This window comes from Sylvia atricapilla, chromosome 14 (assembly GCF_009819655.1).
Source record: "Sylvia atricapilla isolate bSylAtr1 chromosome 14, bSylAtr1.pri, whole genome shotgun sequence".
Classification (NCBI taxonomy): Eukaryota; Metazoa; Chordata; class Aves; order Passeriformes; family Sylviidae; genus Sylvia; species Sylvia atricapilla.
In genome coordinates, this window is record NC_089153.1 from 9936115 (window position 1) to 9961584 (window position 25470).

The following is a 25470-nucleotide window of genomic DNA, read 5'->3' on the forward strand; positions in this document are numbered from 1 at the left end:
AAAGTTGATAGAGAATGAAATTGAACAATACAGCCATTTAAGAAGTTACAGGAAGGCCAAAGTTTTGTAATAAAGCAACTGTTTTTCAAGACTATTTCCTTATATAGTTCAAACAAATATATAATTCAAACAATCTATTTAATTTTCATACTATTTCACTTCTAGCCAAATAAAAAGTCATTAAGAAATATAGGAATTGTATTCAAAATCTGGAGAGTAAAATGAAAACAATGGAATTTAGGATAGTTCTTGAACTTCACACTTCTCAGCCATGGAAGGCCTGATAGCTGTAGGTTGTTCTTCTGTTGGCTGGCTTGTACTTTGATCAGATTTTGAGGTTATCTCTCACTCTGACATAAACACCTACAGTAACTCAGCTTTATGGGCAGCTGTTTTTCCACCCTCTTTGCCATTAGCCCGTGCACAAAGGAATCAGACAGGTACTTGTACTTCAGCTGATTTTACAGGGCAGGCCCCAAAGTTGTCTCTGCAGAATCTATAAACATAATTTAAAACATTAAACATAATTTAATAATTAAAACATTAAACATAATTTAATAATTAAAACATTCAAGGGGGAGGTTAGCTAGTTGTTTTTCTTTGGATGAACGCAGCTGGAAAATCTGGGTATGACAGTGATAAGATGGATGGTTCCATGAGTTGTGGAATTCAGGAATTTGTGAAAGCAGGTGATTTCTGGAAAATGTGTTGAAGGGTGCTTTGAGTCTCCATGTTGTCCTTTTATTGAATTTGATGTGTTATTAGAGTGGACCCACTGGAATATGGCACTAGAGATCCAGATGATGGAGACCATGTATGAAAAGGCAGTGGTGAAAGTGGTGTTAATTTTCCTGTGGCCTTAAGGGCATGCATCTCAATCATCAGATAGCCAGTGTCATTTAGTTTGTATTTTATCGGTCTCATTGACTACAGAGAGATAATTTGACTTCAGACATTGGGGATTTGCCCATTCAACATTAGTCTAAGACAAAATGGCATGGGAAAAAAAAGGAAACTTACTTTTCAGACCAATTATCATATTCCTTGCTAGCACACTCCAAAATAGCCTCTGCATTGTACTTAAAAAAATTTAGTGCTTAAAAAATCACTATTTTCTGAGAAGGGTGTGCCGCAAGCAGACATGTCTCAATTGCCTGTCGTTTTAAATGGAGAAGTTTTAGGAAAACCTAATTTTGGAAATCTTGGCATTTTCCGTGTCCTCCCAAACTCTTGTATGAACACACCTTCAGCTTTCCTCATCACTGGAACTCCGAAACCTCCGCAGCAGGAAGTGCACGGGAGCTCTGGGATGTAGATTCACCCAGCAGTATACAACTGTTTTGTAACTCCTCCAGAGAGGAGAACATTTTGTTTTCTAGACACACGATGGTTGGCACATGAACAACACCTAAAATGCCTGCTGCCAATTTGTTGTTTGTTACTCGGTTTATTAATTAAGTTACACAAAAGATTTGGAAAAAGGCCAACAGTTATTGTTGGGTTTGTTTTTTTTTCTTTTTGTCCTGTATTTTGGACTGCCTGGCCAAAGCAGAACAATTGCTGGTGCAGAGATACAGAGGAGTCCCCAAAGGTTAGCTCCGTTCTGGCACTGAATTACACCAAAGCCTTGCTCCTTCACTGCTGCCATGAACTTTAGTAGAGATATCCTGTTGGGCTATTAATTGACTTCTTAAGAACTTCTGTTTACATTCAAAATAATCAAGAGCCATGTAGTTTTGAACCAGAAGAAAATTTCTTTGAAGCTCAAATATACTTGAAATTGAAATTTTAGCTCAGCTCATTTGATATTTTTCCCTATTTCTATTAATTTTACATTTTTTTTCTTGATTTTTTTTCTGTTTGGTAGATGTTTTGCCTTTTAAGTTACACAAATAAAATACAGAGTTTCATGTGGCTTCTTCTCAGCTTAATTATATATGTATTTTTATATGTATATAGAATCACTTTTCATTATATTTGCATACTTCTGTTTTTTTCCAAAAGGAAAAGATTAGCAAGATTCAGTTGCTATGCCAGATAAATTGGCATGCAAGATTTCTTAACTCTAGTTACATGTTCTACAACAGAGAACACAAATTTATGTAGAAATGATGGGTTTGCCCCATCAATCTGTTCCTACAGTTATTATTTTTTTTATTTTTTTTACCAGAGGAAGAAACTCTATTGTAGGAATTTCTGTAGTTATAAGACTAGCATTTAGCATAGTTCAGTAGTGTGTCTGAAGCTGGCCATGATCAGCCTCCTCTGAGGAAAGCAGCCTTTGGGTTATGAAGTAATTGTCCTGCAGGAAAAGTTTCCTCTTAAAATCACTTCGTGAGCTGAGGTGTGAAATACTTTCCTCTAATTGTGGATCTTCCTGTTTCCCATATAAAGTTAAATTTTTCAAAGCCATCGGAGTTCAGACCTCAACAATAGTTTGTGGTGAGTGATCCTGATCCTGAAGAGCAGAGTTGAGTGTGGGTCAGCCTTGCACACATTGATCTACAGCACCTCATCTCTTGTAAGGCAAACAAGAGCTGGCCAGTCCTTCCTTGCCATGTGAGGCTTCTGCAGGGACAGCTGATTTTTATAACTGATTTCAGTGGAAGAAAGCACATTCTTTAGCTTCAGTGGAAACTGAGGTGCTTGGAGTTCCAAAAATCAGTTGTGTATTGAGAGCAGTTTAAAAAAATTAAAACCTTCTTACATTAAGTCATTGCATGGTATCTAATTCTTCTTTAATACACCCTAATATCTAATAATTCACTCTGTTAAAAATGTCAAGAAACACTTGTGGCTGCCAGTATGTTTAACCAAGGTCAGACATTGCTGTGGCATGCTGGATGTGTTTTTGGCCCAGCATCTCTCTGAAATTCTCTTCTGTGCAGTCCAAAAGCAGCTTTGAGGCAAGAGTGCTCACCTCCGTGCCACACCATGAGGACAGTAGGAGTTTGTCCCTTAGAGCCTTTATACACAGTAGGAAAATCTTCATCTGTGCAGTCCTTTCTAGAGCCGTTCCTAACAACGCTGACACATTTTCCTGAAGCTTTACTATATTTTAGTAATTTACTCAGAGACGCAGTGCCCTGGAGGACCTCAAGTGCCCCAACACACTGTGGGTAACACCCAGTCCCACAAGAGGCTCAGGGGGAACCATCGCACTCCCTACAGCTCTCTGAGGGGAGCTTGTAGCCGGGGCTCTGCTCCTGGGCAGTAGGTACAAGACAACAGGACATAGTCTTCAGCTGCTCGAGGTTCAGGCTGGGCATCAGGAGGGATTTCTTCGCAGAGACGGTGCTCAGGCATTGGAAGGGGCTGCCCAGGGAGGTGGCGGAGTCGCTGTTCCTGGAGGTGTTTAGGGAAAGACCGAACGTGTCCCTCAGTGCCGTGGGTGACACGGCGGTGCTGGTTACAGGTTGGGCTCAGTGATCTCCGGGTCTTTTGCAGCCCGGGTGAGGCTGTGACTCTGTGCCAGCAGCCCCGTGCCCAGGGCCGGTGTCGGCGGCTGTCTGGCAGCAGCGCTCGGTACCGGGAGAGCGCCGGCCCTCGGCCCCGGCCGCGCCCGCCATGGCAGCGGCACCTTCGGGGCCTTTTCTATTCCTCCGGTGCGTGCTACCTTACTTCCTGGACACCGAACCGCGCGCACGCTTTATTTCCCGATTTATGCTTTGCATTTATTTCTCCGGCTGTCCCGCAGCGGGGCCGATTCCCCGCGGGGCCCTTTCCCCCCCGGGCCCGGCCCGCCCCTCTCCGCGCTTCCTCCCGCCGCCGCCGTGGCGCGCGCGCGGCCCCGCCCCTGGCGCACATCCGGGTCCCGGCGCTGGCCCCGCCGGCCCCGCCGCCGCTCCCGTCCCGCCGCCTCCCCGGAAAACTTTCGCCGTGCGGCACCAGCAGCGGCGGCCGCGGCCCAGCCGGCGCCTCACGGACACCCGCCGCGGGGAGGCCGCCCGCTCCGCGCCGGGTGGGTCCGGTCGGAGCGGCGGGATGGTTCGGGGGATTGCGGGCCGCGGGGTCGCGGCGCTGCGGGTCGGGTTCCGGGCGGCGGTGGGGGAAGAGCGGGGCCGAGGCCCGGAGCGGGCCCGCGGTGACGTGGGGGGTCCCGGCGGGGCGGGAGGGGCCGGGCAGCGGCCTGTGGGGGAAGGAGCAGCCCGGGAGGGAGCGGGGAGCGCGGGGCCGCCCGCGGGGCTGCTCGGACACGCGTGGTGCCCGTACAGGAGCCAACATCGCGGTGCTCCGCCGACACGCGAGGGGCTCGGCTCTGAGTTTTTGTTGTTTGGGTTTTTTCTCTTTTTGGTGTTTTTTTTTCTTTCTCTCTCTCTCTCTTTTTTTTTTTTTTTTTTTTTTTTTTTTTTTTTTTTTTTTTTTTTTGAGACGAGGAGTCTCTTAGCTGGAGTCAGGCCTGAGCGAGGGAAGAGCAACAAACACGTTTGCAGGCGCTGGCGAAGAGGCGGGAGGCGATGTGAGGGCTCACACACACACAGCTCTCACAAACACACTTGTCCACCTTGGCCTTTCCCTGACAGCTGCCGGACAACAGATGCACAGCTTCGCTGATTTAGAATGGCAGTTTTTGTCTTCTGCGGGTTGTAAATTTAATAGAGGAAATACGCTCTTGCGGTTAAAAGCACAAGACTGGAAATCAAGTGATCTGTGCTCTGTTCCAGTTGTGGGGTTTCTTATGTGACCTTAAGGTAATTGAGTGCTATTTTGCAGGAAAATGAGATAGGGAAGAACTGATTCAGCAGTGGTGTTGAATGTGTTATTGGATAGGTTCAAGAATAGTTCTTGAGCCTCTAGGTAGAATAGGTAGGGATTTGGAAATTCCGTGCAGTGAATCACTTGGTCTCGCTGCTTTAACAAAACCTCCGAGGAATAACTGTCATAATTTGCATCAGCAAAGTTTTGTCTGTCATGGGAAATTAGGCTGTCGGTGTATGATGGTTTTAGATGAAATCTCTTGCTGGTTTTCATTCTTTCTTTAATTTCAGATAATTAGCCTTCCATGGGTGGCTTTAAAATCCTGAAAACTGAAATGAGCACAGTTCATTGTGTGTGTCTGTTACAGAAGTTCTGCAGTGAATATCCTCCTGCTATTCTGAGGAGTCACAGTTTGACGAGTAAAGAAAAAGGTGCAAACACTTGCAGTCATGTGGCATTGCTCATCAAAACCTGTAATGCTTTATGAAGTTGGCAGCTAGTGGTAGTGGAAGTTAATAGAAGCAGCAAATAACTTAATTGAAGATGTTTCATAATTATTGTGTTGTAACTTTTGAGAGTGCCCTGTCTCTGTTGGATTTAATGTCTTAATCCCTACCGTTTGATAGTGGTTTACTCTTACCTCTGATATTAAAGTTTTGTTCACTTGGCCTTGAAATTGCTGCTGAGTGCCTAATGCCACTTATTTCTGCAGAATAAAACCCCAACAGACCATGTGCTTATTGGTATATCTACCTTTTTCAAACCTTTCTTTTCCTTTCAGATGTGGAGGACATACATTTGAGATAGGAATTTTCTCTTTTTCTGAGGAGGGCTTTCCTAGTGGTAGCCCAGATGGACAATTATGATGGGGCTGAGAAGTGGAAAAGAAGGAAGAAAGGCTTCCTCTGTCTTTTTTTCTTCCTCTTGATGACAAAAGATGTCATCAAGACATCTTTTGACAAAACACGGTGTGCTGCTGTGTACAGCTGTAGTGGGTGGGTTTTGTTAGGGTTTTTTTTTTTGAGGTTTGTAGTTTTAACCTCTGATGGAACTATAATTGTTGACCCTTTACTATTTTGTACTTGTTAGGAGGTCAGATTTTTAATCTTGCACCTGGAGTGGGTGATCTGTGCAGGGTTTTTATGATCTTAGAATATTATTTGAGCTAGGAAAAAATGTCACCAAAGGTGGAGTGCTCATGCTCCATTAAGGAGTTTTTTGGGCTTATTTGAATGTTCTTTGCAAATTACGTTGTGATGTTTAATGCTTTGGAGGACACTTTTAGCTGTAGAAAACTGTCCTCTCTATTTTCTTTATAGGTGTCTTAAGGAAAATGCTAGGAAGTCTTTTATTGCTCTTGGCTGAATTACATACCTGCAGAAATACTCCTGTGGTAATTCTGTACATGTCCTTGTGTCTTCCCATACTTCCAGTTAAGGCCTTGTTTGTTATACTCATGTTTGGGGTTTTTTTTTTTTAATTAAAGTACAAGTTTCTTCAAATACTTCTGTTAGATTTGGTGGAATGACTTTTATTTTAATCTGTTCATGTTTCTTTAAAGATCTTTACTGATTGTTTTTTTAAATAACAGGTAAGGAGCTGCTGTTCAGAATGAGAAGATTTGTTCTTGTGTGAGCTGAGTGCACTTGAGATATCTTCATGACTAACGATAAACAGCTCATTAAAAGCAAGTTGAGCAGTAATTTAACACTTTGGCCGTTATCATTAGTCACAGTGCAAGTTCCTGCTCTGTTTTCTGGGAGCCTTTTTAGCCCTGTTCCTGTGAGCACGTAGAGAAGCTTGGCTGGCACTGCAGTGCTTGACCAGCGTGGGTTGGCAAAGGTGCAGGGCCCTGCCTGCCAAGTCTGTCTCCCTACTGACCTACCACCAAGGCTGAGCCTGCCAGCACTGTCATCCCTGACAGAGGATCTTTGTCACAGTCCCTGCCACTGATACACCAGCTATGAAGTAGTGTCTCTGAATTCTGGGTCAGTGCATGTCACAAACTGACAAATTTAGAATACTTTGCCATTCATTCATTCTGTGCAAGGGAAAAAAAAAAAAACAAACTTGCTGAGTTACTATTGTCAGTGTTCCCTCCAATCCTGTAGCTTTTGTAAACTTGTCACAGGCTTAATGCAGTTTAGTTGGAGTGGAAATGTATACACACACACATACACATCTTTATTTTTCTTATTCTTTTAAAGCTTTTTGAGTATTCAGTTTTCCAGTTTATACTTTTTGTTGCCAGCTCAAAGTATTTAGCATCTTCGTCTTTAATAGTTTTGCACATGAACGTCTAAATTTTTAGAAGGCTTTGTCCAACTTGTTAATTTTTTAGCATACTTTAGGGTTTGTTAAAAGTACAAGATGCCCTTTATTGTCCCATTTTTGTCTCCAAGTGTAGCACTGAGGTCATTCCTAATCACCCATTTGCTTGTCCATGCCTACCAACCTACCAATGGAGGCATAGGCCTTTGTTTTCATGTTTAGTGAAATGTAGCAGTGCTTTTCTCTGGAATTTTAATTAAGAAATGGATTCTAAGTTGTAGTTATCAGCTTTGGTTAGAGTAGATCTTAAATAACCTTAAAAACAGGAGGCAGTTTCAGGGCTGTGTGCTGTTGATGGTGGCATTTTCCAGCATAATGCTTCTGCTGGGAAGTGCCAGTTAGCTGAAACAGAAGTGTGAGAAAATGTACAATTCCAGCAAAACACTTCAGGGAGACAGGTCTTGGTTCAAAGATGGAATTTATACTTTTGAGAATTTCTACAAAAGCTAATTGCTCAGTAATTAGAGCAGCTGCAGAGACCAGGGCCATGGTATTTTTTTTGTTGTTGTTATAAATGTGGATGCTTTAAGAAATAGATAGTACTTTTTAGGCATGGCAAGTTTTGGTGTTTTCTCCCTCTCTCTCCTTTCCCCTCTATGAGAGTTAAGCTCGAGTTTTGCCATGATGACGAGCAAATTCAAAACTGTTCTTTGATTATAATTTTTCTGAGCTTTTATTGACATCACATGGAAGTGAGGGTGCTTTGGAAGTGCAGTGGAGCTCTCTTTGCCTGGACCTCTTTTGTGGTATAAATCATTATCACTGATACTATTTTTGAAAAGTAGTTTTTGAGAAAACTTTAGAAGAAGCAGAAGCATCACTTTGCTATCTGAGCTGTATCTTCCATGTACAGTCTATTACTTGGTGCTTGTGCTTGGCCTCAGAGTTTGTTAGGTTTCTTATAAGAGAGTTCTGGTTAAATACTCAGCTGACAGAGCTAAATGCTTCAGCATTTTTTAAGCTGTGTTAGATGGTGTACAGATGTGGAAATCAAAAGCAAAAGTATTGTGGGAGAAAGCCCTGTCAGCAATTGTCAGTAGATTTTTCTGTTTGGAGGGGCAGTCACGCTTAGTAAAAGTTGTGAGGACACCAGACAGTTCTTTTCTGTTCTTGTTTACATATATTATCAGTTAGATTATATTGCCTTACAAGGCATGTTTGAAGCAAGATATCTAGTGCTAGGGTAAGCTGGATGTACACTTGTATTGCAAGCCCAGTTGGGATGAAAATACCACAAGTTCCTTTTTGATATAATTTATAAAATCTCTTTCGTGTTTTACCTAATCTTATGGGGAGAGGAGGGAAAAGAAGTTTTTTCATTGGTGGTGTTCTTTGTGGCTGAGATGTTGCATGAAGGGTAATGTAAGAAAAATCTTTCTGCTGGAGAGGCTTTGGCAATGGTTAGAGGGATGCAAGACCTTCAGGTTTATTGAACAAGTGTGTTAACCACAGTATCATCTTAAGATTTGTTCTGTGCTTGTTGTGTATTGAAGAACTGTGGAGCAAACATGACTCCTGTGTTTGTTCTCAAGAAAAGACTCCAGTTTGTGCCATTGCATGGGGCTGTGTGCTGGGCTGCAGTGTAAGCTGTAGACTTAGGAAAATGATAATAAAACCCGAGCACAATCCTGCACAGTTTCTGTCAGGAAATTTATAAGGAAAGAAGGATTTTAATAAAACCAGGTGAAACTGATGCATGAGGTTGTAGTTTTAAAGAAAGTATTGATCTGTGTGTATAGCATAGCACACTGTAATATACTGCACTTGAATTTCTGAGCTTTCTGTGTGAATATGTATGTTAGTGTGTGTATGGAGTTAAAATACTTGAGCAGTTCTGAGTTTGAAGGGCAATAAAGTTAAGCACAAGAGCTGACTGCAGAACAGCTTTAACTGCAGATCTGCAGCAGCTCTAATGAACTCCCAGTTGTGCTGCTGGTTATAAGTGGTGCTTTGTTTATTGTATGAAGCTGAGTCTCAAAACAGCTTCTAATCATCAGCAGTGAAGTTCCTTGTTTCAGATGGGATATGATGCTACAGGAGGCTCCCTGAATTTGCAAACAAGTAAATTAGGGGGAAGAGAATAGTCCTTGTACATTTGAACTCAGGCTTAGTACTGGCAGTAGGAAGGGGTGAGGGTCATTGGTTTTGCCCATTTTAAAGTGGTTTTACCCATTTTCTTCTTGTGCTTGTGAAAACATCATTCATTGCCCTGCTGCTTGGGATGATGGCTTGCTTGGTTAATGGTACTTCAAACCTAGATTTTGCAGGTTGGAAATTAATTTGGCATCAATGAGAGAACACGTTACATACAAAATGCATCTCATGAAAACAGGTACACTGTATATAATGTCAAATTTTCTGTTCTGCAGTGACTCTAGCTCAGGTCCTTGTAGCCAGAAGGGGATTCCTTGGTGTGACACCAAATGAACCTACTGAACTTGGCAGTGTAGTAGGCTAAGAAAATTTCACGAGAGCTGCTAAAAGGAAGTCAAGTTGCTCAGTGTTGGTGATGGCAGATGGAAGGTGGTGGAGTTCTCCCATCTGCATAAATGAGATGTAAGTTTTGTTGGCCAACTTTGTTTATGTGTGGCTGGCTGGATGAAATAGTAAGGAGGGAGTTCAAAGAATGGACCTGTTCACCCAACTACTTTCCTTCCATTTTCTATAGTCATTTACAAGAACTTTAAAAGTATAAATAATGCATGCCCCAAAGTCTAATTTTGAACAGCGATTACTTGCTTTTATACTCGCCCTTTAAAAGCCCCTTCATGCTACTCCATGTATTCATTATACTCACTCCTTAAAGAGTGTTTGTAACTGGTTTTTTTTAATGTAATAGTGTGGTTTTTGGTTGATGTTCTCTTGTAGCTCAGCTGAAAAGTTATTTAATAAAAGAAGGTAATGCATAATAGACCCTCTGCTTCTTAAGGAAATTTAAGTAAGCTTTTTTCCCCATGAAAGTTGTTACCAGCTGTGTCTAGAGGTGCAGCAATATGAGTAATTTGTGCACCACTGAATGAAAATGTGAGTCTTTAAAGCATTTGTTTCTGTATTCAAAGCTCGGTGATGCTCTGTGGTACAGCAATCGCAGCTCGTAACTTGTGCTTTTAAGCCTCAGAAGAAATTGATTGTAAGTACAGATGATCCGGGGAAGCTGTTCCTGGCAGATGTCAGGATTGCTTAGAAACCTTACACAAATTAGATGCTGAAATTACAGCAAATGCAAGTAAATGTTCTAAATGTGGCTTATGCCACACATTCAGAAATCTAAAAACCCTGCATGAATTGCAGTTTTTACATGGAAATGTTTGGTGTCTACATAAATACCTGAACCTTCTGCTTTGTGGCCTTAAATAGCTCATGAAGCCAGCTCATGATTCATGAGGCTTTTTAATTCTGCCTTGTTTTCTTAAGAAAAGGCAAAAGCTGTGTTTCAGTGTTTTACCTTCCAAAATGAACCTCTGGAAGGTGTGCAATGGGATAAATTCAGTGTCACTTCATACTTCTCAAAGCCTATTAGTATTCTGTTGCATTTTCTTTCTTGCCCTTGATTTTCTTGAGCGGGTTCAAATGTACTTCTACTGAAGTCTTGAAAGCCTCATAAGTGGCCCAGAATGGAGTTTAGAGTAAATGGTATGAAGATTTTAAACTTCAACAGTCATCATTTTTCAGTGATTAGAACTACAAGCATGTATGTGGAAACTTTTTTTGAAGAAGTTGAAGCAGTTTTGATAAAATCTGTTCTGATGCTTCTGAAATACTTGTTTTACCAGGCTTTGCTTTTGTTGATGGGCCCTCAGACAAATGTAAAGTTTTTAGAGTTGTGTTACTTACTGCAGGCAGTTTATTTCTAAAATGATAGTTTGTAGGACAGTCATTTATCATAATTCCCTTGACACTTGCCCTACAAATACTAATTACTGCAAAATATCATCTTTCTAGAACTGTTCCAACTTCCTTTCCTTTTAGTGAGCTTGTTTATTCCATGAGCATACTTGTGGGTAAGTGATGTTGAAATGATACAAAACCAATAAAAATATCTTTCCCAAGTTGATTCATTATGTTCAAAATACTGTAGAACAAAATAAAATTTTACATGACCATGGCATAGACTCCTAGATCTTTTATCCCATTATTCTGTAATGGGATAGATCAGGGGATGTTTAGGATCTCCTCTGAGCTCAACTTAACTAGAGGAATTTCCAGTGCATCTTCTGCTTTGATGATGCTTAAGGTTCTTTGAAAGCACAGCTGAAAGCAAAAATAGAACGTTTTAATTGTCTTCTAGTCTGAGATTCTAGGTGGGTTCATTTCCTTTTCTAGGGGTGTGAGCAGTTGCTGATCTCGCAGCTATTGAATGTATGCAAGGCTTGAAAGTAAGTTAGTTGCAACTATAAACAGCTTTTACTTTTTAAAACAGTAAACTTTTATCTTCAGTAAAAGAAAAAAAATCAGTCTGAGTTCCTGGCCAAGTTCATCTCCCTTTATATATTTCCTGTTTCTGTGAAGGGTGCAAAGGTTCTCATGTGTAACAGTCTGAGGGAACTAAATTACTCTGAAAGTGCAGACATGGTGATATTTCTGAAGAAAACAGGTGATAGGTAATTACTGATTTTTTTCCTTCAGTTTTTTCTCAGTACCTTCTTTTAGATCCTTGTTGAAGCTCTGGGAGACTTCTGTTCTCTTAGTTTCTATTTTTTCCATTTTGTTTTTTGAGAGAGCTCTAGGAAGAAAGACCTTCGAACAGATTTTCTCTTTGTTTTGCTTTTCCAATTTTTTTCCATATTACTGAAACAAAGCTGAATAATCAAAGAAGTACCAATGGAATTAAGCTACTGCGTGAAATAAATGAATTTTTTTCCTGTAAAGGAGCACCAAGTGTCCTTGGGTTTGTTCCCTGCTTTCCTCACCCTCTAACTCCATTATAAAAAATACAGGATGCTTATATGCAGGATATAAATGCCTTGCCTAGGGATGTTGCTGTAGTTTTGGCTGCTGGGGCTTAGTACGTGGTTCTGTTATATGAAAGTGTCTGTCCAAGTGCCTGAGTGAGCCTGTAAATGTGCCCAGACACTTAAAAAGCCTTATCAGATGACTTCTAGTTTATCAAAGATGGGAGGAAAAAAGATCTTGATTAAAGGTAGCAATCTAAAAGAAAGCGCACAGAGATATTTAACATTTTGCTCCCCCCCCACCCCCTTTCCCCTGATGTGCAGATTTGGTGTCTCAGGCTAGGTAGGTGTTCTAATTCACCGTGGTTTATCAAAAATGGAGAGACAATGTTGTTTGGCAGTCTCTGTAGCAAGAGAGGAAGCATCTTTTGTTATTGACATCCTTTCTCTTAGCTCTGCTCTTGCTTTTTGCCAGCTGCTCATTGTCTATACTTGCTTATTTAGTATTCACAAGGGATTTTACAAGTTCTTATCAGTTCGTTGCCACAGCACATCATTTCCTCTTGTCATCGGTACTCCTTAAATTGCTGGGGGGAGGATTTGCATTAGGGCTGGTGAGTGGTAAAACACCATTCATGAGCCAGTTGTTCTGCTCTCCTTCAGAGGCGCTTTGTAATAAAGGTCACATTTCTAGTGCTTACTCCACCATGTCTTTTCCCCCCTAATTTTTTTCTGGGGAGAAGAAAACATTTTTTTTTTTTGCCAAGGCTAAAAATATCTAGCTCTTCAAATGCTCTTCTTAAAAGATATAAGGAAGTGAAGCATAAAATTAGCTACAGCTAAAAAAAGGTTGACCACCTCTCTGGGTTCCTCGAGAAGGTTTGGTTTGCGTTTTTTATTGGGTTTTTCTTTTAATTGTAATTTGTTTTATTCATCTACAGTTTCTTCATAATTTCTTTCAATACTCTCAGAAACATGGGGTAATTAATTAAAGCTCAAGAAAAAGTAGATGCTTTAGGATTTTTTTTTTCTTTTTGGAAATAAAGATCCGTGTGAGAAGCTGAGTATTTCCTTGCAGTGTTGGAGACTGGTGATTCCTCCCTGCCTCTTCCTCATTTCTTCATAGCAAGTTTAGTCTTCTAATGCAGCACTGTGGCAAGGGTATATATTGTTGGTTTTAAAGGATATTCCTCAAGCCTATCTTCTGAGAGAAAGTAATCGAAGGAATATTAACAGCAACTGTGCTGTCCCTGTCCTCCCTTGATGGTCCCGTGTCCCACTAATCAGTAGTGCAAGCTTTGGGGACTGATTATTTTTTTGGGGTGTGATCATAGTATCCCTGGATTTTGGGTTTTGTTTAGAAACAAAATCAGGTGCAATGCTGGGGTTGAAAGAGGAAGTCTTTTCATATCTGCCTTTTTGTTGTACCACAACCTTTACTTGTTTGCTAATTCCTTGTTAAATTATCTTTTTACTAGTCCTAAATTGGAGAAATCGATCATCGTTTTTGATGTGAAGACTTCGTCACTGACATCTCTATGTTCCTTTGTCATCCTCCAGGAAATAATACGCCTCATCAGTTGCAATAACTGCTTTGGGTATACGCTGACATTTATTTGGAAAGAAACAAATAAATAAACAACAAAAAACAACCCAACAAACAAAACCCAACAAACTTTTTGAAGACTTTTGTCAAATGACGTCAATGGCCAGTTTGTTCTCCTTTACTAGCCCAGCTGTAAAGCGTCTGTTGGGCTGGAAACAAGGAGATGAAGAGGAAAAATGGGCAGAAAAAGCTGTTGATGCTTTGGTTAAAAAGCTGAAAAAGAAAAAGGGTGCTATGGAAGAACTGGAGAAAGCCTTGAGCAGTCCAGGGCAGCCCAGCAAGTGCGTTACCATCCCGCGCTCTCTGGACGGACGGCTGCAGGTTTCTCACAGGAAGGGCCTTCCCCACGTGATTTACTGTCGAGTGTGGCGCTGGCCCGACCTGCAGAGCCATCATGAGCTGAAGCCATTGGATATTTGTGAATTTCCTTTTGGATCCAAGCAAAAGGAAGTCTGCATCAATCCATACCACTACAAGAGGGTGGAGAGCCCAGGTATGTTTGAAAGTTCTGTCCTAAAAACTGAACAGAATCTGTAGTAACCACTGAACTACTCAATCCATCCTCTTCCTCCTCTGGTGCTGTACAACCAGTTAAAAGAGGCAGTTTGACTGAGGAATGTTCAAAGTGTACGGTACTGGTGGGGTTTTGGGGGGGGTGTGGTCCATTTTATACTGGCTGTTTTCTTTGAGACAAATCACAATTTTCCCACAGACCTCTTAAGCCTGCTGCCCTTAAAGTTTGTAGCAAAGTTCTCCTTTGTAAAACAGAAAGCAGTGATGTGTTCTTTCACATTCAGTTTCTTTGAGAAACTTGTTTCAAAATCTCAGCCCTTGCAAGGAGATTGGTGGCTGCCTTTCAGGGGCTTGCTGTTTAATTGATGTGTGACATGAACGGAGAAGATGAAAAATAAAATAAATAAAATTCTAGGGTGGTAGAGTTCCCCACATGATTTCCAGTTGGGGGACAGCAGAGATGAATAGAACCAAGAGAGATGATCAATTAGAGGAAGGTATGTGTCAGGTCAGGAGCTTGCTGTTAAAGTGTGCTGCTGTGGGAACAGTGAGGAGGGTTGGGATTGCAGTGGGAGAGATGAAGAATGTTGCTCTGGACAGTGTGGTGAGAAGTTGCTTCCCTTGCTCCCCAAAGTGGTTGTAACTACTGCATTGACTGTAATGCTCAAGTGCACTGCTGCAGCACTGCAATTCCAGGCTCCACCAGTCCTGAAGTTTAAATGTATGGCAGTGCAGATCTTGTTTCTCTTCAGTGGAAAGGACAATATGTAACTATCTAGTTTGACTGTAGCAATAGAGAGTGTATTTCCATTTTCTCTGATTTGCTGATATATGCAGAAGATAGTTTTGCACTTCTATATCAATATTTCAGTATGTGCCACATGTAGCCTGGTTTGGTTTATTATTTTTTAAGAAAAGGTCATCTTTGAGTTGTGTGAAATATGTGGGTGAGTTTTTGTGATTCTTTCAAGAGTAAAGTTTGAATCTTCCATCAAGCATGATGTAAAAAAATAAAGGAGAGAGGATGGGCTAAAAGCATGGCAGATTCATCCCCTGCTCCTCTTTCCACCCCAGCTAGAGCTGAAACTATCACGATGAGCAGAACAGCTCATTATTTGTATCTCTTACATCTCAGGTTTGATCTAAATGTATGTTCTGTTTGTTTTTTTGCAGTTCTACCTCCAGTGTTAGTGCCTAGACATAGTGAATTCAACCCCCAGCACAGTCTGCTAGTTCAGTTCAGGAACCTGAGCCACAACGAGCCCCACATGCCACACAACGCGACGTTTCCAGACTCCTTCCAGCAGCCCAACAGCACTCCGTTCTCCATCTCACCCAACAGCCCCTATCCTCCTTCTCCAGCCAGCAGCACTTACCCCAGCTCCCCAGCCAGCTCGGGGCCGTCCAGCCCCTTTCAGCTGCCAGGTGAGTACAGCCTGAATGGCAGTTTAATAAAAACCATTCAAGTGGCACAGTGTTTTTCCCAAAAATGGCTTTTTCTTCTGCGTTTTATGAGATTTTCTTCCTAGTTTTGTCACTTGTCGGGGTTAATTGTTACAGTTTTATTTTTCCAACTGTGTTTTGTCATGGATGTAATACTGATGAGGTTTTTTGCACAGCTTCACTATAGAATAATCCATACATTAGAGGAATATTTAGTAATGAAAAGAAAGCAAATGCAGGATGCTGAGCAGGAAGTTTACTGATGTTTTTCACTGAATAAAACCCCTTAAAATATGGTGTTTAACTGGAGAAAAGTAACATTTTTGTTGGGAACAGATTGGATTAAACTGATTCTGTTTAACTGAGTTGGAAAATACAGAACAAACAATTGATTGTGACAAAGGAAAGAAGTCTTACTGATTCTGTCTGGTTATTGGTGTAGTTTATAAAGCAGGAATTTAGGAGTAAAGATTTTATTTTTCCACTAGCTCAGTGGCTTAATCTTTGTTCTTTCTGGTTGCTCAGTTCCCCAGAAGTGTCCCAGTCAGTGGATATCTTTGTTGGCCAAGTAAAATTTCAGCCATTGAAGGAGTTTACTGTAAAGGCAGCTGGCTGTGTTCAGATTTCTTTGAAAATGAGGCCAGTTTATTTAACATCTTGTTGGGGAATATTTTTATGTGTTTACAACTGTAGAATGTATAAATAAATACTCTAAATTGTTGAAGTTTATTCTTATTTTTTCGTATTTGTAGCTGATACTCCACCTCCTGCATATATGCCCCCTGATGAACAAATGGGGCAGGATAATTCGCAGTCTATGGACACAAGCAATACAATGATCCCTCAAATCATGCCAAATATATCTACCAGAGGTAAGTTGTATAGTCTGGTGTAAAATTACATAGTTTGGCTTCTTGCAACTCATGACCAAACTGAATGAATACCTTCAAATGGGCCAGTAAATCTTGTTGGTAGGTAGAAGCAGTCCTTCTAGGCAGACTGGGGCTGAAAGATACATAACTGAGAATAAAACTTGCCTTGCTTATTTTTATTTTCATCTTTTCCTTTTAAAGCCTCAGGTGCATAATGTGGCTTACAGTGAGTTGAACTTTTTTTCATTTCTTTTCTGCTACCTTTACCTGTTGCTGGAATAACGTTTGCACAAAGGCTCTGAAAATTGAGTCCTCAGTTATAACAGATTTTTTGAAAATGGGCAAAAGAGTTATGTTTTACCTGCTATCACATAGTCTTGTGTGTGTGTAAGGTTGTTTTTGTTTAATATTTGGCTTAAAATTGGAAAATAATCGTGAAACCAACAGCCAGCTAAAATGCACGAAGGTCAAAATCATTAAGATTATAATCAGAACACTTTTTGCCCATCATAATTTTTCACTAAGATTTTAATTCACTGTTGGTGTTTTGGAAGGTCTGATTGACAGCTGTAGCTGACATAAACTGTGACTCCCATTTGCTTTGCAGATGTTCAGCCCGTTGCCTACGAAGAGCCCAAGCACTGGTGTTCCATTGTGTATTATGAGTTAAACAACCGTGTTGGGGAGGCTTTCCATGCATCTTCCACAAGTGTCCTGGTCGATGGGTTTACAGATCCCTCCAATAACAAGAACAGGTTCTGCTTAGGTTTGCTCTCCAACGTTAATCGCAACTCAACCATCGAGAACACTCGGCGGCACATTGGCAAAGGTAACACTGAGGTGTCTTACTCAGGAATGAGAAACCGAGCCCTTGCTTTTATTTCAGCTTCTCTCTACTGCAGTGATGGTTATTCTCAGATGAAAATGCTAGAGGTAATCTGAGATGTGATACATTATCTGTCTCTGCAGTACCAGAAAACAACTTAGGCATGGTTTGATTCTAATTAGTCAGGAATTGCATGTGTGTTTCTTTGTCACTAATTAAAAAGACTAAATATTACCCCTTCCTTACCAAACTAGATTGCCGCTGGGGCTTGCTTGTTAGGGTAAATGATGTGTAGTGGTCTGTGTTTCAGCACCAAGAAACATCACAGGATATGCCATGATATTCTATATTATATCTACTTCTTAAATCAAATTCTCCATACACCTTTACAGGATGTCAGAGTTTTTTTGTTTTGTTTTGTTGTTGTAAGGGTATTACCTGCTGTCTGCAGTATGTTCAAATATCTTGGTGAGTTGGCAGCAGGACTTTGAAGTGCTAATGCAAAACTGCAAGGCCTCATTTGTCTGAGTGAATCCATGGGGCGTGGATGTGTGTGGGAGGGATTCCTGGAGACAGCAGGTTTTGCAAGATCTTCTAGTTTTCCTGTACTGTTTTGGCTGATAGTACACAGAGATGCACAGTTTTCATCTTTGATGGAATGTGCCTGGATTATCTTAAATCGTAGAACACTTTCACTGAATATGGGGTTTTTTTGTGATTAACTCAGTCCTGAGAAGAGAACCCTGTTTCTCTTGCACATGTTTAGAAGCCTTTTTACCACCTGAGAGCATTTGGTAAAGTTGGACTTGAGTTTTGATCGATGAAAATTCACCCTGTCCCATAACATTCTTTTAATTAGAAACTACTGTAAATATGACAAAATTTTGCAGATAATTTGGAGACCAGAAGTTCTCTTTGTATCTGTTGGAAACTTGGCTCTGCAATGCAGTTGTCCAAAAAAAATGTATAAATAATATTACAAAGGGGAACAAGTGATTTGTGGAGCGTGGGTGGTTTGTCAGGCTCTTTTGTTTTGGCTCACCCCTTTTGATGGTATTGGCAGAGAAATCTTGTGCATCTGCCTAAGGTCAGAAGTGTAACCAGGACCCATCATCATGTTGTAGAATAGTAATGAGCATTAAAATGTCTGCATCTCTAATAGTAATTATTGAACTTAAACTTTGCTTTATGGTAACTATTCTGACAACAATTAAGGTTGTTTAGGGATAAAATGCTGTTTGTTTATGACTTTTGATTGCAAGATCTTGAGGTTTTGCCTCCTTAGAACCACCCAATCCTATATGGTAAGGTTTTTTGCCATAGCTGGTGAGTGGTGGTCTGTCTTTTTAAATAAATAGGGTTGTGTTGTGAAAATCCATTCTTGCCCACCCCAGATTGTCTTGACAGCTGCTTGTAGTTGTTGAAGCCAGCAGTTCCTCTGTAACCTCCATCCTACCTTAGTCCCAAGTGGATCTAGCAGTGTTGACAACAGTTGCTGCTGTCTGAAAGATTAACTTGCGTCTGTTGACTTGCTGCAGCCTCCTCTGGCACACCACGGGATAGTCCATGGTGGATTCTCAGGGTATTGCAGGGAAGACTTCAGTGGAGCTATATCCCAACCCTGTAAAAACTGGGATAGGGGAAGGAATGCAGGTGTCTCAGTGAAGCAGAAGTGACACCTGAGTTTGGGTGCTGAAGGGATGAGCACCTTCTTTATATTAATTTTTAGTCAGACTTCAAAACATGTGCATAGCTGAACACAGATGTGATAAATCTGAGGGCTTTGTTGATGTTAAGGTTTGTAAAGCCTGATAGTAATTAAGTGGAACAACTAGTTGGACTTACCTGTCCTTTGACTTGATAAAATTTACTGAAAATCGGAGCAGACTGTGGATGTACTTTCTCATTCACGTCCATCACTGATCATTCTCCCAGGACAAACCTCTTTCTGTTGTACTTGGCATAGGCAGAATAATCTGCCAGGTGTATAAAACTGGAGTTTTAAAATCCGTGTAAATTCTCTAGAAAAATAGCTTGAAATAGCAGTTGAAATGTGGCAGTAATTTTTTCATTCTATTCTGTAATTGATCAGAGAAGGACATCTAGTGGCTGGTGTATCATGAGCCTGCTGTGTTGAAATGAGGCAGTGCATTATAATGTGAGCAAAAGCTTTTCTGAAAATTTCCTCAGGCAGAAATTCACTCTTTTTTCCCCCTGTAAAATAGAATCTACGATAACTACCTCGAAATTGGAGACAACAAAGTAATTTGAAATGTTCTTATCTTTGTTTTTAAGGAGTTCATCTCTACTATGTTGGTGGAGAAGTCTATGCTGAATGTTTAAGTGATAGCAGCATATTTGTACAGAGCAGGAACTGCAACTACCACCATGGCTTTCATCCAACAACTGTATGCAAGATTCCCAGTGGATGCAGTCTGAAAATTTTTAACAATCAGGAGTTTGCTCAGCTTTTAGCTCAGTCTGTCAACCATGGATTTGAAGCAGTGTATGAGCTCACCAAAATGTGCACCATTCGCATGAGTTTTGTAAAGGTAAATTATTCTGAGGGTATTTAATTTATTGTGGGTTTGAGTATTTAGCTGTAATTCCATTAGCACTGTAGCAAAGCTGTTCTGGCCTGATGTGGTTCCTTTCAGTGATAAGTATATTTAAAGTGATTAATTGGGGAGAAGGAAATCAGTGCAAGAAAGGAAAAGCACAAAATGCTGTATTTAACGTTGGCCGTGTATTCAGTTACTTCAGTATTCAGGACAGGAATTTATTCATTATGGTTGCTGTAATTTTGTTAAAGGAGATTTTAAGTTCATGCTCTGAATTTCAAGGAGTGAAGTGAATAACAAGTCCACTAAAAGAATACTAGTAGAAAGGAGCATAATTATTGAAGAAAAATTTCAGCTTCTTCAAACTGATTATTAGTTTAAAACAGTTCCTGGTTATGGAAAAAACCCATATGATTTGAGTTTCTGAAGTCAAGCTGTGCTGTTACTCTCACAGGAGCATTTCCTGAGCAATGTTTAATCAAGATGTTGTCTGTCTCAGGTTTAGTGGAGTTTGGGCTTTCCAGGCGTTTTGTTTGTATCTCGTGCAAAAGAGATCTCGTTGGTTTTGTTGGTTATGACAAATACTGCTCAGTTTGGGAGTGTGGAGGGGAAGGAGCAGGAGGTTGAAAGGGAAGAAAGTTGTGGCCATGGCCAGGAGTCATCCCCGAGGCTGCAGCACACATGGCTTGATTCTGGCTGCCAGCTGCAGCTTCCCTCCTGCTCCTTCCCAGCCTTGGGTTTGTTTCTTTAGATCAGTGTTACTAGATTGTGAATTACTTTCAGATAAGTATCTTGAGATCATGGTTTCCCGATTCTTGTTTGTAGTTATTTTAAAAGACAAGCATGTCCTCAAACTGATCATTGCCATGTTGTTCATTTTCTAGGGCTGGGGAGCTGAGTATCACCGACAGGATGTCACGAGCACCCCGTGCTGGATAGAAATTCATCTTCATGGGCCCCTCCAGTGGCTGGATAAAGTACTTACACAAATGGGTTCTCCTCTTAATCCCATCTCATCTGTTTCATAGTGCTGAAATTCCATCTTCATCCTTATTTTTAGAGAACTTATTCTAATTCTAGAGAAACTTCCAGTGGATACTGTGAGCTATATGGAGAATGGATCTTATGATTTAACTTTTTTTTATTTTTAGATCCCTCTGTGACCAATTCCATTGTGTATAGCTAATCAGTTTTACATTTCAAATTGTTCTTGTGATGCTTAAGTGACAGTTGAGCCCTAAGGGAAAAAATAGTCTATTGAAAAATTCAGAACACTTTTCACCTTCTTCCCCTTAAAACTTAGACAAATGTCTTAACTGGAAAACCTTTTTGTCCTGTAGGGACAAGAATTAATGAAGACTGACTTCAGAAAATAAATACATACCATAATTTGGGATTTTTTTTAATGTTTATGAAACTGTTTGAACATGTGCAGCTCCAGCTTGTAAGCTGTATTTTTAGCATAGTGTTTTAATATCTTAAGGTTGACATCTGTCATAAGCAAAATTAGACTTTATTATGGCTAATTTGCCTCAGATTGAACAATGTGATTTTTTTTTTAAGTGTACACATGAAATATACTTTTTACAAATATTGGAGTGGTGTAAAAACACTTGTATTTTCTATTGGAAAATGCTGTCATAAACACATTGTATATTAATGCAGAATAGCAGTTCTTAGCCTTTTCCCACTTGGGTTTTGTAATATCTCTTTTAACCACCATTTAAAATGGTAATTGACTCAAGGTAAACATCCTGCACGTTTCTGGAGTAGTGATTCTTGTTTTGCTTTGATTTACACTCATGCCGTTTGGATTTGGTTGCCAAGGCTATTTCTTTTTAGGTACCTTTCTCTATTTTAACATAAACACTACTATTTGTAAATGGCAATGCTTACTACTTTTTGGAAGGAATAAGTGTTTTGTTTTCTTTTTGGTGTTCTAGCTGTTTATTTTACCTGTCTGGAATTGATCTGTGTTAGGCCTTTTTAGTCTCTCAGTAGACATCATGCAGTATTAGTGATTACACTGTATTTAATTCACTTTCAAGTATGAGTTTGAGTCTCTTTGAGGACTGTGAGTGGCTTAGCAAACAAGTAAGTGAATGCAGAAACTTTTACTTCCAGATCATGTAATTTAATTGAGACCTGTTGGTAATGACCAAAAGTAATCACTTCTTTGTAGCCTGCATGAAACAAGTGCTCTTGATCTTGTCCCTGATGGCAGGACTTCAGTACAAGAAGACTTGTAACTGTGGTTGGCTTCTTCATGAGATTGAAGGGCTGTGTTTATATGATGCTGGAATTTCTCTCTCACATCTAAAGAATCACTGAATGTTAAGGGTTGGAAGGGACCTTAAAGATCCCCGAGTCCCAACCCCCCTTCCATGGGTAGGGACACCTCCCACCAGACCATGTCGTTCCAGGCCTTCTCCAACCTGGCTTTGAACACTACCAGGGTTGGGGCATCCACAGACTCTCCAGGTAACCTGTGCCAGTGCCTTACCAGCCTCACAGTAAAGAATTTCTTCTGTATGTCTAAGCTAAATTTGCCCTCTCTCAGTTTGGACCTGTTACTCCTTGTCCTGTCACTACAGTTCCAGACAAAGAGTCCCTCTCCAGCTTCCCTGTAGCCCCTTCAGATACTGGAAGGTTCCCATGAGGTCTCCTCTCAGCCTTCCTTCTCCAGGCTGAACAGTCCCAACTTTTTCAGCCTCTCTTTGTAGGGGAGATGCTCCAGTCCTTTTTCCAGCACTGTGACCTCTGGAGTTGCTGCTGCAGTTGCATGTCCTGATGCTGGGAGTCCCAGAGCTGTGCTCAGCCCTGCAAGGGGGTCTCACAGGAGCAGAGAGGGGGGTCAGTGCCCTCCCTGGCCCTGCTGCCCATGTTCCTTGGGGTGCTGCCCAGGATTGCCTCTGCTTTCTGGGCTGGGAGTGCTCAGTGCCAGTTCGTGGGGAGCGTTTCACCAGCCGTCACCCCCGAGTCTTTCTCTGCAGGGCTGCTCTCAGTCACTCCTCTGCCCAGCTGTAGGTGTGTCTGGGACTGCTGGGACCCTGCTCTAGGACCTTGCACAAGGCTCTGTTGAACTGAATGATGTTTGCATTTGGCAGACTTTGGTAGAGAATTTAAACACTATACTAAACACTAAAATCAATTATATAACATATGCATATTTCCCTCCTTTATATCATAAAAAAGAGGCCGAAAGAAACATGTTAAGAGATTTAGAAGTGAATTTATATACAAAATTTTGCATGCAGAAAGACCCTATTATATTTTTAACCTCACTTTGCTTTTTCTCTCCTGAACACCTCTTCAGAAAAGGGTTCAGTGTTTGGGGGAGAGGCTGAAAACTAATATGCAAATACTTATTAAAAGATGTGTTGCAGTTAATTACTGCAATCCTGAAAAAAATATTTTTTAAACAAGTTCTTGTGTCTTCTGTTGAATGCCAGTTTCTCCTCAAATGTGGAAATGATGCATCTTATGGTACCTAAGTGACAAATGATCTTAAAGGATTAAAATTGTTTACGTGTCATTAAAATGTTTTCTATGAATTGCCTTAAAGGAATAAACTGTAACACTTCTGCAGAACCCTAATGTTCTCTTGTACAGGAATTTCTGTATCACCGTTTTAGTTTTTTTGTGTTTTGTTTTGTTTTTTTTAAACAGTTTCTCAAGTATATTTGAAAACAGATGAGTGCATCTTCAGGAGAAGGGGAGTAACATTATTTGCCACTCTAGCTTTGGTTTCTTCCCTTTCATTCCTTGGAGCTGCAACCCACAGACAGTTCTTGTGATTGAATGAGATGCCAAGTCAGTTGGCCACAGGATCCAGCTTCTATTTTCTTCTTGGGGCCTGACGTTTGTCAAGTTGCTGAATATGTATATTTGACACTACAGAATATTATATTTCTTGACTAGCTTATGTAATAAACAGTATGGCACATTGAATTAAGGAAAGATTGCAGTTGTAGGTACAAGATTTTTCTTTATCCAAAATGTTTTTCACCCGGCTTCATCTCTGTTCACTTGTATGCTTATATGTGGCCAACTGAATGACTCAAGAATGGGTGCTGCAGTGGGTGTTGTGAGCCAGAGCTGGTGCTTAGGGCTAGTATTGTGGTTAGATTGGCTACCCATGCACTGAACCATAATTTCTGCAATAATATCCAGTTAACCCACTTCTGATGCTGTCATTAAGTACTGAAGTGCTCTGGCGTTTTTCTGCTTGTGTAGATATTCTGGAACTGTAATAGCTGCAGTGCTGGGATATCCTTGTGACTGCTGGTTTTGGCAGGGCAGGCTTGCAGGAGCAAACCCAGTCAGATTTGTCTGCGTTCTACTTCTCTGTTCCTTCCTAGTAGGGCTTTTTGGGAGCTTTCTGCTTAGCAGATTCTGTCTGCTACTGGTTCATGGTGTTGGTAATCCTGTTTTGTTCATCTGTGCTGCTGACACAAAACTCAGATATGGGTGCCTGGATAGATTGGATGGGAAGTTGTTTGGTGCCAACAATGTGTAAAGTGTAGCAAGAGCAGGGAATGCTGCTCCTGGTACAGCACATTGTGCAGAAATGAGCCCTTGGTGTAGATGGAGGGATGGGGAAATTGACTCAGCCAATGGTTGTAGTGGCAGATGGAGCCTTTCCAGTGTAGCCCAGCTGAGACTGAATGTTACTCCTTAGTAAAAACTGGTTTGGCTTTTGTAGTGTGTTTTCTTCTTTCTGGGCATCTTTCTGCTTTGCACCAACCCCAGCACTGACTGACAGCTCTGGCAATACCAGCAGAGCCTGGAGCAGCCTTCCCCTGGAGGGTTTCCTGGGAGTGCTTTTACAGTCCCCGGGATAGGACTGCAGCTTGGCTGTTGCTGCTCAGATACCTGGGCCGTGCTGGCAGTCAGGCAGTGCCTTGTGTGCCACACTCATTAACTGCATCAGGCATGAAATAGTTATCCATGAAGGGCTGACACTCAGTCATAGAATCTACAGGACCAAAATAAAACCACCTAGCACAACTGACCGGTGAGAGACAAACCTGACAGAACAGCCCAACAGGCAAAAGAATGTTGAAACAGCCCAGGTGTTACAATTCAGGATAGAATTGTTTAAAATGTTGGAATTCTTTTAGTTTTGCTTGAAGCAATGATTTTTTCCCCCTCAGTATTATAGTGTGAAAGTTGTCGATTCTTGGGTGTAAGATAAACTTGGATTCTTGCAGTATGACTAACTCTAGAGGACATTAAAATGTTTCAGGCTTCCTCACTAGTCTGAAATAATAACTTTTTCGGGATATTGTTTTACTTGCTCAAAGTGTTGCTGGTGATGGTTTCTGGAAAAGCAAACAAAACCAAAAACGAAACCAAACCATTTTCTAAATGTTCTGCTTCAAATGTCACACACATGACTAAGTTTCTTCTGTAGTTGTGAAGTTTCTGTTGAGGAGGGTTTCCCATTCTGAATTTGAATCAATAGACCAAACCATCTGATTACAACATAATGTTGCTTTCTTGTGCTGCTCCATAAACCTGCTTCTGTGTTTGTTGCAAGCATAACCTTTATGCTTTTGTTTACATTGTAGGAAACACAGTTCTAGCAATGAGGTTTTTTTTCATTTAACTCTAAACATCTTTTTATTTTGTAATTTTAAGATTACTAGGTTTTGCTATGTTATGTTTTTAAAGATATTTTTTGCATACTGCTGCTCATATTTCAATAAACAAAACAAAACCGCCA

The 25470-nt window shown here is 40.8% G+C and overlaps 1 protein-coding gene across 1 annotated transcript; it reads left to right on the plus strand.

Moving 5' to 3' along the window:
* The first annotated feature begins 3808 nt into the window (after positions 1-3808).
* SMAD5 (SMAD family member 5) lies at positions 3809-25470 on the plus strand. Its single transcript, XM_066329060.1, has 7 exons — positions 3809-3961; positions 13400-14020; positions 15214-15465; positions 16236-16355; positions 16963-17184; positions 19477-19733; positions 20627-25470. Exons 2-7 carry the CDS (start codon positions 13618-13620, stop codon positions 20768-20770), a joined length of 1398 nt encoding a protein of 465 aa, XP_066185157.1. The 5' UTR covers positions 3809-3961; positions 13400-13617; the 3' UTR covers positions 20771-25470.